Raw genomic sequence first — 10,290 nt, 5'->3', positions numbered from 1 at the left:
ATCCAGCATTGCCACTGCAGCAGCTTGGGTGGATGCTGTGGTGTGAATTTGATCCCTGGCCTGGAAACTTCCACATGCCAAGGGTGTGTCAAAAAAAAAAAAAAAAAAAAAGCATTAAAACCTCTAATTCTCTTATTTGTTCTTCATATATTTATTGAAATTACATGTGTTGAATTTAAAACCACGGGCTTTGTATCGTTCTTTTATGGCATATTTTTGTGTGTCTTTTTAGGGCTGCACACACAGCATATGGAAGTTCCCAGGCTAGGGGTCCAATTGGAGCTGCAGCTGTGGGCCTACGCCACAGCCACAGCCATGCAGATCCGAGCTGCATCTGCAACCTATGCTGCAGCTTGTGGCAATGTTGTATCCTTAACCCACTGAGTGAGCCCAGGGGTGGAACCCATGTCTTCATGGATACTAGTTGGGTTCACTACTGCTGAGCCACGACAGGAATTCCACTTCTGTGGCATTTTTATGGTAATTTTTAAAAACCAAGTCTTGTCTGTGATGGGTAGGAAATCAAATTTGTTCCTTCACTACGGGGATTTTTTTTCTGGCACCCCATTTAGATTCAAGCAAGTGGGGGAGTTTTCCACCTCTTTAGTCACTTTTAAGCCTAAAATCCAATGAGGAAGTGAAGTTGAAATGGTGCAGAATGAGAATTCTGGATTGAGAAGTTTCTGAGCCACCAGCAGAGCAGACTCTGTATCAGCCCAACACCCTTATAGCATCTGGCCTACGGCTCTTTCATTTGATAGAAGATGAAGTTCAGTGAGATAACGTGGCTTGAAGGGACTAACATTTCCATCCAGAAACCAAGTACTTCTAGTCCATTCCCCACTCCCCTGGTGAGCAAGTCAAGGAAAACAGCCAGAATAAAGCCAACCATTTTTATTATCATTCATGTACTTTATGGGAAAAAAGAAAGGAATATAGCAAACGGGTCAGGTTGTATTTAAAAAATGCAGATTTGTACACATTGCTCTATTTACATCTGGGGCAGGGTCTCCCCAACTTCAGGCGCAGCAGCTGCACTTGTCCGAGGCTCCTTTGCAGATGCAGCCCTGGGCACACTTGGCACAGCCCACGGGGCAGCAGGAGCAGCAGCCTGGGGAAGGGAAGGAGGCAGCAGAGATGAGCGCTTGGGGTTAGGGATTAATAAGGCTTCCCATCCTCCCCAGGAGAAGTGCCGCTTTTGCGGAGGAAGAAACATCTACTGCCCTATTTAAATTCCCCTCGGAGACGCAGAGGGCTAGCAACACGGTGGGAGGGGGAGCGCATTAGGGGTAGGCGTAGAGAGAATTGCACTTACTTTTCTTGCAAGAGGTGCATTTGCAGTCTTTGCATTTGCAGGAGCCGGCACACGTGCAGGACCCACCTGCGAAGAGAAAGGCAGATGTAAGAACGGGCCCTGGAGACTTGATCGCGGGCATGCGTGCCAAGAGACCGGGTTCCACACCAATTCGTGGGATCGTAGGTAAGCCACGGACTCTGATTTCCTTAAGTGGTCAGGCAGCGTTTCCTCGTGTAACTCAGAGGAGGGCGCATCAAAACGCTTTAGAAAAGGCAGTTAGTACCCTGAACGTTAAGTGGGGAGTCAGAAATTGCTTCTCTAGCTTTACCATCGACCGTCAGCCCTGGGCCAGATCTCCTTACCAGCGGCGCAGGAGCAGTTGGGATCCATGGCGAGCTCAAGTAGAGGCTGGCGTGCGGAGACCGCTGCAAGAAGGAGGGCGAGGAGGTGGAGCGGGCGCGCTGGGGCGGAGCGCGCGGCGGGCCGCCTTTATAGCGGGAAGAAGCCGGGGTGAGTGCAAAAGCCCTGCCGGGCCGGGCGCCGCCTGCACACGCCCCACGCTGAGTCACTGGCGGCCCGTGCGGCGCACTGGGCTGTGCACACGGGCCGCGGGGCCACGGTTCCCAGAAGCCGCCCAACGTGAGCACCTCGGCGAGGGAGGGGCCGCGCGCAGATCTCGGATGCCGCGTGCGGGGCGGCCCGGGGCCGTGTGCCAAACGCCCGGCCCCTGCCACCCGCTGCGAGCAAGGTCCCCGGCCACTGCCTTCCCCCTGCCCTGTATTTGAACTTTAGAGGTTAGAGGGCAGGTGAAAGCTGGTCTCAGGGATCCTGCTAAAAAAGAAAACCGGTTGGAAGTCAGGACAGATTGAAAAAACTCTTTGTACCTGTCCAGGCTTAATAATTGTGTAGCATCATTTTAAACCCGTGGGATGGTTAGTGATGACATACTGTATACTGAGGGCTTCACCATGCTGTAGTGTGTTATGTTCCAGCGCTTGTTTAATCCTCCAACAACCCCGTGAGCTAAGGACTATTCATCATTCCCACTTTAGAGAATGGAGGCCCAGAGAAGTTAAGGAACTTGCCCAAGGTCACAGAGCTGCTGAGTGGCAGAGCCTGGTCATTCAAATCAGTGGGCCCAGCAGATGCTGAAGGCCCTCTAAGGGTAGGCATCACCAACGGGGGAGAATAAGGATCAGGAGCCACAAGCCTTGTGCTCATAAAAGCTCATAGTCATGGGGGCAGCCTCACTGGTGTGTGGGGAAGTTAATACGAGGGTCATTGGCTGGGAAGGAGGTGCGGAGAGAGGAACCCAGTCTAGCCTGGGGGGAGGTGGGCCATTGCCTGGGGCCTGAGGGTGAGAAAGTCTTTGTTGGGCAGGGGAGGGGAAGGAGCTGAGATACAGGAAGCGGCCGGCTGGAAAGTTGGCACGGCCCTGGCATATTTGGAAGGGGAAACCCCACAAGAACTTTCTTCCCCAGTGGCTGCTCAAGGGGACGAGTGGATGTGGTGTCCACATTCCTCTCTGGGGAGGCACATCCTGCCCCCCCTGCTGACACGTGTCTGGGAATACCCAGAGTGTGTCATTGGAGCATCAGCGGGTTACTGGAAAGTTCCTGGAGGGCTTAGGAAACGTTGCTTGCTGCACCGGGGAGTTTCGTGAGGAGGTGGGAGAAGGACAGGCTGTGCTTGCAGTGTTTACTGTAAAGTCCTCTGGAAATGTCTTTGCAGCTCAGATCAGACATCACTTCCTGCTGGGAGCCCATCCTGACCCCCGCGCTAGGTCAAGGTGCCTGTGGAATGTGCTGGTAAACAGCCTGTCCTTTTCCTGCCTGGCATTTCCCATGTCTGTAACACGTAGGAACGTGTGTGGTTCTTGGATTGGTATCTGTGTCCCTCTGCACCTCAGCCCGATGCTGTAAACACCAAGAGCACGCACTGCTCCGGAAATGTACCTCCAGCTCCTAGCCTAGGGCCAGGTTTGCAGGAGGTGCTTAATAAATATTTGTCGAATCGATTAATAAGGGTAATTCTCTCAATGTCTCCCTTCTTTCCCAGCCCCACCCCTTGCATTAGGACTGATTACAAGATGAAAGTAAAAAAAAAAAAAACAAAAAACCTGTTTTTCACCACTCTGGGAACTGTGTGCTTGCTTACTCAGGTAAAAATGCAGGGGAGTTGACTATGAAAAGGACTAAATTCTAATGGTCACTCTGCTGCTCACTTGCTGAAGGACCTCAGGTTGTTACGGGCTAGGGCTCCCCAAACCTCATCTGTCAAATGATCAGATTGTGCTAGAATTTGAGGGTCACATTCAAGCATCCTCTGACTTTAGAGCCAAGGGCTCAGAAATCTCCCTGCGTCTGGCAGCCCCGTGGGCTGAGCAGGGAAGGGCTGCTTTTTGGGCTATGGGCAGATTTTGTTCTTGTTTTTTATATATGCACGCACATTACAGAAGCCAGAATTTCTGGTTTTTTAATAAATCAGAGGTCACTTGTCCACTCAGGGGAAACAACTCAACTGTATGAAGAGACCATAAAACTTGTTTTTGCCCTGAAAAGTTTTGAATCCTAGGTGTGGGCCATCCGTGTGGGCAGTAAAATTTGCTTTCACATCCAAGCTGTCACCTTTGAGTCATTTTGAGTCTGTGAGGGGAGGGATGACCAGCTAAGGAGAAGGGGGGCCCAGGCCCAGTTTTGCTCATCTCTGTAACCCTGAAAGCCTCCATGTGTGGGGGACAGAGGTGGAGAGGAAGGACTTCCTAATGCCTGCGTTCCTCACATGGTAGGAGGTCAGGGAAAAGAAGCCAACCAGCCTTAGATGAGGAAAAGCACCCATCTGATCCGCAGATTTGTATGAGTCATCAGTGTGAGGCAGTGGTGTGGCCCCAGCCTGCATTAATAGAAGCATGCCACTTAGAAGGAGGGAGGTAATTTTTTTTTTTTTTTTTTTTTGTCTTTTTAGGGCCACATCTGCAGCATATGGAGGTTCCCAGGCTAAGGGTCAAATTGGAGCTACAGCTGCCGGCCTACGCCATAGCCGCAGCTGCAGCAACACAGGATCCGAGCTGCATCTGCAACCTACACCACAGGATCCTTAGCCCACTGAACAAGGCCAGGGATAGAACCCGCGTCCTCATGGATATTAGTCGGGTTCGTTAACCACTGAGCCACAATGGGAACTCCGAGGAAGGTGATTTTTCATATCTTTGATTTTTTTTTCCTTTTAGGGCCACACTTGTGGCATATGGAAGTTCCTGTGCTAGGGGTCAAATAGAGCTGTGGCTGCCACAGCCACGACAATGCTGGATCGGAGTTGCAGCCTGCAGCAATGCTGGATCTTCAACCCACTGAGTGAGGCCAGGGGTCGAACCCATACCCTCACAGACACCATGTCAGGTACTTAACCTGCTGAGCCACAATGGGAACTCCTCATATCTTTTTAACTGCTAAGGTGGATATATATAGTTCTGCTGCCCAGCTATCCATTCATCCTTCCCCTGCGATGACACCCTTAGTTTTCCTTTGTAGAATCACTCTTCCCCATTCTTAGTCCATATGGTTTGGATGGAGTAGACCCCATCCATGGGTTTCTGGGACAGTCCACCTCCCTGGCCATAGTGATTGGCTCTGATTATGTCACCCCAGCTGTGAACCAGAGGGAATCAAGAGACATGCTGGGAGAATGGCAGATGCTCTTTCCATCTAGACTTGAACCTGAAAGGATGTGAAACTGAGTTTCTAAAATCTTTGTCTTCATAATAAAAAGCCTGAGAATAAATTCATCACAAAGGAAATGGAGTCTGATAATAGCATTGAAACACCTGGATCCAGCCAAACCTGAAGCTACTGTGAATCAAATTTTTCCTTTTTTGGGAGTTCCCATCATGGCGCAGTGGAAGCGAATCCAACTAGGAACTATGAGGTTGCAGGTTCGATCCCTGGCCTTGCTCAGTGGGTTAAGGATCTGGCATGGTGTGAGCTGCAGTATAGGTCTTAGATGCGGCTAGGATCCCGCTTTGCTGCAGCTGTGGTGTAGGCCAGCAGCCATAGCTCTGATTTGATGCCTAGCCCGGGAAACTCCGTATGCCTCGGGTGCAGCACAAAATTTTTTTTTTTTCCTTTTTTGTTTAAATCATTATGGATAGATTCCTAACTGCCACCCTGAGAGCTGTATTCATTGTTGGGCTTCACTAGTTCAGAAGAAGTCCTAAGTTGATCACAATAGTCCTAAGACTCAAAACCCCATCATGTGAACAACAGCTGAGAGAGATGAGCAGGTTCAATGTGGAAGAAGACACTTACCCTCAGACATGTGGACAGTGGTTGTTCCAACTATCTATAGCTCGCAACAACTTACCTAAAATTGGCAGCTTTAGACAACAACCTATTTATTGTCTCTCCTGGTTCCCCGGGGTCAGAAATTTGAGAAGGGCTCATTTGGGTGATTCTTTTATTTCATGTATGGCTGACTAAAGTCACTCAGTGATATTTAGCTGATGGATGGGCCAGTCTGGAGGATCGAAGACAGCTTCACCCACGGGTCTGGCACCGTAGCAGGCATGGCTGGAGGGCTGAACTCAGCTGGAACTAAAGACCAGAGCTCCCTCGTGTGGCCTTTTCAGCATGGTGGCCTCAGGATCCTTAGTTCCTTACATTCAGCTCAGGGCTCCAAGGGCAGGAATACCGAGAGACAGGGGGAGTAGCTGTGAGTTACATAAGCCCTGGAGCTTGAAACTAGGACAGGTCACATCCACCACATTCGACTGGTCAAGAAGCCACAGAGCCTGCCCAGGTTTGAGAAGACAGAATGAAGACTCTGTATCTTTTTCTTTTTCTTTTTTTTTTTTTTCGTCTTTTTTTAGGGCTGCACCGGCAGCATAGGCCTAGGTTCCCAGGCTAGGGGTGGAATCGGAGCTGTAGTTCCTGGCCTACACCACAGCCACAGCAACACCAAATCTGAGCCGCAACCTACACCACAGCTCCCGGCAACGCCAGATCCTTAACCCACTGAGCGGGGCCAGGGATCGAACCTGCGTCCTCATGGATGCTAATCAGATTCATTTCCACTGAGCCACAATGGGAACTCCCAAATACCCCCTATATTTTGATGGGAGGAGTCAACACATATGCAGGTATCTCTAATCTGCCGTAGTAGTCATGGGGCATAACATTGAGCACCTACTCTGCATTGGGACATTGAGTTGATTTCACTTAGAGCGCCCCACAGTCCTACAAGGCAGACACTGTGAGTCCCTCCATTTTACAGGTGTGGCGCTAGAGAGAAATGCGGCCTGTGCAGAGTCTCACAGTTGTTAAGTGGCACATGGGGATTTGAATCAGGATGTTCAGACTCCATTCCTATGTGTTTATGCCATGCTGGTAAGACAAGAATAGACTTGTGTTCTGTGGTCCCAAAGGCAGGGCCAGGAATAATGATTCTGCCCTGGGTGGGAAAGGCCTTCTTGAAATTAGAGCTGGTCACTCCTGGAAAGGACCACTTTAGGAGATAGTTTCCCATCACTATGGCCATAGAAACAGATGCTGGTGGATTCTGGCATTCGCCAGCGGGATAGAAAGAATATATATATTTATTCATCGCAGGAAGATCATCAACACTGTGGAGGCGGTGAACCAGCCTGGGTACCTGCCTGAGATGCCCGCACCCTTGGAGATGAATAATGTGTTTGACACAGGCTTGGGGACAGGTAGCCCTACCTCTACAAGCTCTCCTTCCAAATCACCCTCGCCCTGGGCACCTCCGTCACCACCATCATGCACAGGCTTGTTCAGAACACCCGTGCCTGTAAATACAGTTTTAATTTCCCTTTTAATGTGATTAGCATTATAGTATATGTACACCTTGTTTTTCACTGAATGATAAGTTGTGGCAGTCTTTGCATAGCAGTACCCAGCCTCTTACAGGATTCTTTTTATTAGATTTCATTATGAAATTTTTGTATTTGTATTTTTGTATTTCCCTCCTGAAGGATATTTAGCTTGTTTTGAGGATTCTGCTGTTACCAGTGATGGTACATTGAACTTCTGGGTTGAAGATTTGTACATTTTATTTTTTACTTTGTTTATTTTATTATTATTACTATTATTGTCTTTTTGCCATTTCTAAGGTCACTCCCGCGGCATGTGGAGGTTCCCAGGCTAGGGGTGGAATTGGAACTGTAGCCGCCGGCCTACACCAGAGCCACAGCAACCCTGGATCCAAGCCGAGTCTGCAACCTACACCACAGCTCACGGCAACGCTGGATCCTTAACCCACCGAGCAAGGCCAGGGATCGAACCCACAACCTCATGGTTCCTCGTCAGATTCATTAACCACTGAGCCACGACAGGAATTCCTGTACCTTTTAAATCAGAGTAACTTCTGTTAAAATATCCTCCAAATATCTCAGGACCCTGCTTTCAATCCTTTGGAGTTTATACCCAGAAGTGGAATTGCCAGGTCACAAAGTAATTCTATTTTTAACTTTCTGAGGAACCACTATTTTACATTTCCGTTTTGTTTGTTTTGTTTGTTTGTTTTTGCTTTTTAGGGCCACACCTGTGGCATATGGAGGCTAGGGGTCGAATCAGAGCTACAGCTGCCAGCCTACACCACAGCCATATAGCAATGCCCTGATCCGAGCTGCATCTGCAACCTACACCACAGCTCACGGCAACTCTGGATCCTTAACCTACTGAGCGAGGCAAGGGATCGAACCTGCCTCCTCATAAATACTAGCTGGGTTCATTACTACCAAGTCACAATGGGAACTCCTACCTTTCCTTAAATAGTGCACAAGGGTTTCAGTTTCTCCACATCATTGCCAACACTTGCTCTTTTCTCTTTTTTGGATAGTAGTCATTTGCTCTGGTCTGACTGTTCGTGTGCTTTGGGGCCTTTGAGAGGTGTTTGTGTTTAAGTCATGAGGGTGGCGCTCTCATGAACGGGAATAGTGCTTTTATAAAAGAACCCCCACAGAGCCCCAGGTCCATTCCACCATGTGAGGATGCAGTGAGACGTCTTTGACCCAGAAGAGAGCCTTCCCCCAACCATGCTGGCACCCTAATCTCAGACTTCTAGCCTGTGAGAAATAAATTCCTGTTGCATATAAGCTAGCCATTCTGTGGTATTTTGTTATAGCAGCCGGAATGAACAGACACGATCCTAATGGGTATGAGGCGATCTAGCTTTATTTTAGTGCTTTTTGTAACACAAGGCAAGCCAGAAACAGAGAAAACAAGCATGGTTAGGTTTAAAGGCCTAGACTTTAGTCAGACAGCATAGGTTCACATCCTGGCTCTACCACATTCTAGGTATGTGACTTTTACACACAAGACAGCAGGTCCAAAATGGAGTCACTTAGGCTAAGCCCCATGTCACCAGACTTGGGCTCTCCCAGAAATGGAATCTTTCATCCATCAGAAATCACCTGATCAGCTCCAGTTAGATGATCTGCCTGATAGGCCCCTGCCATCCCCTAAAGGAAAACTGCAGTAACCATCCCACTTTTTTGCCTGGTCTAACGTCCTTGTTCCTAGTCCCTTTCAGCTATAAGAGTCTTTCATTTTGTGCAGCTTCTCAGAGCTCCTTTCTATCTGCTACATTGGATGCTGCCCAATACAAATTGATATTGGCTCAAATAAACTCTTAAAACATTTTAATATGGCTCGGTTTATCTTTTAACAGACCTCATGCAAATTACCCTAAGCCCTATTGCCCCATCTGTAAAATGGGTATAACAATCCTATCATTATTCTAGAATGGTAAGGATCAAGTACGATGGTGTGCTTAAAAGGATTTTGCACAAGATAATCTCATTTATCAATTTTTTTTGGTGTCTCCACTCCAAAGTAATAAGCATTCTCTTATTTTCCTCTTCCAAATTCTTGCATAGGTTTGATTTTGCTCCTGGGTGTTTAAGTCAATTGAAAATTATTTTTTAGGTGTTTCTGCTATGGTGCTGCAATAGGATTGTCTTTGCAGCGCCAGGATGTAGGGTTCTATCCCCCGCCTGGCACAGTGGGTTCAAGGATCTGGCACCACCGCGCCTGCAGTGTAGGTCTGTGGCCCAGACCCTGCCTGGCCTGGGAACTTCATATGCCATGGGGTGGCCAAAAGAAAATTACTTTTTCTGTGATATGCAAAGGGCTAGTCAATTGTTTCAACACTTTTCACTAACTAGTGTATCTTTTTGCTGCTAATTTGATCATCTCTTACTTGCAGCTGCTCTGGGGCCTGGTTTTGAACTATCCTCTGTCCAACTGTTCCATCCCTGAACTGGCACCACTTCCCAAGCTTGAGAACAAGTCCTGCTGTGTGGTTAGAGCAAGGCTTTTTTGTTACTCCTTTTCAAAACTGGCTTGGCTTTTCTTGCATGTTGTTTTTTTGAAACTCAGCTTCCTGGGTTTTAACAAAAATCCTGGTGGACTTTTGAATGGACTGTCCTGATAAAGTAACTTGGAGGAAAACTGACGTGTTTACAGCATTGTGTTTTCTGAACTGGGAAACTTTTCTCTCCCAGAGTTCTGTTGTTTCTTTTTCATTCAATCCAGGTAGATCTGAGTGTTCCCTTTCATCAAGGAATGAACCGAAACTACCACGGATTAAAGCTCTCATTACCCTTCTACCCCTTGAAGAAGGGACACAAACTGCCAAATGAGAAGATTTGAAAAGGAGCAGAACAGTCAGCAGTTGGGGAGACAAGCTATTCAAGGCGGTGACCTTGGAAACACAGTTGACATTTTGCCAAGACAGCCCCCCCCCCCCGGGAGGGGGGCCTGAACTCTCCTCTAACGACTCTGAAGATGCTAGAAAACTCGAAACCACAGGCCTCTGGGGTCTGGTTTTAACTTCCCCAACCCCATGAACAGATGAAGATAGTGAGCCTGAGAGGCTGGAGAAAGAGACAGAGCCACTGGAGTTCCCATCGTGGCTCAGTGGTTAACGAATCTGACTAGGGATCATGAGGTTGCGGGTTCGATCCCTGGCCTTCC

At 48.3% G+C, this 10,290-nt stretch overlaps 1 protein-coding gene and 1 long non-coding RNA gene across 4 annotated transcripts; one reads left to right on the top strand and one right to left on the bottom strand.

Annotated features, from left to right (window-relative positions):
* Positions 1 to 879: 879 nt before the first annotated feature.
* Positions 880 to 1,760, bottom strand: MT-2B (metallothionein-2A). The gene is given in 3 exon segments (NM_001444771.1): positions 880 to 1,111; positions 1,316 to 1,381; positions 1,660 to 1,760. Coding segments are annotated over 3 exon segments (186 nt in total). The 5' UTR covers positions 1,688 to 1,760; the 3' UTR covers positions 880 to 1,019.
* On the top strand, positions 1,335 to 8,958 carry LOC146402239 (uncharacterized). 3 transcript variants are annotated; one of them, XR_014805650.1, is made up of 4 exons: positions 1,335 to 1,480; positions 1,639 to 1,807; positions 2,350 to 2,462; positions 3,029 to 3,315. It is a non-coding gene; the product is annotated as an uncharacterized LOC146402239 (long non-coding RNA). The 3 variants fall into 3 exon arrangements; XR_014805649.1 differs by lacking the exon at positions 2,350 to 2,462; XR_014805652.1 differs by lacking the exons at positions 1,639 to 1,807; positions 2,350 to 2,462; positions 3,029 to 3,315 and adding an exon at positions 6,901 to 8,958.
* Positions 8,959 to 10,290: the final 1,332 nt, after the last annotated feature.

The sequence above is a fragment of the Sus scrofa genome, chromosome 6, assembly GCF_054392235.1.
Source record: "Sus scrofa isolate SSC_HxYL_T2T_F1_AM1 chromosome 6, Sscrofa_HxYL_maternal_Yorkshire_Landrace_v2.0, whole genome shotgun sequence".
NCBI classification, from domain to species: domain Eukaryota; kingdom Metazoa; phylum Chordata; class Mammalia; order Artiodactyla; family Suidae; genus Sus; species Sus scrofa.
Note: the sequence above shows the minus strand (reverse complement) of the source record. Positions and strands in the feature narration are given on the sequence as shown.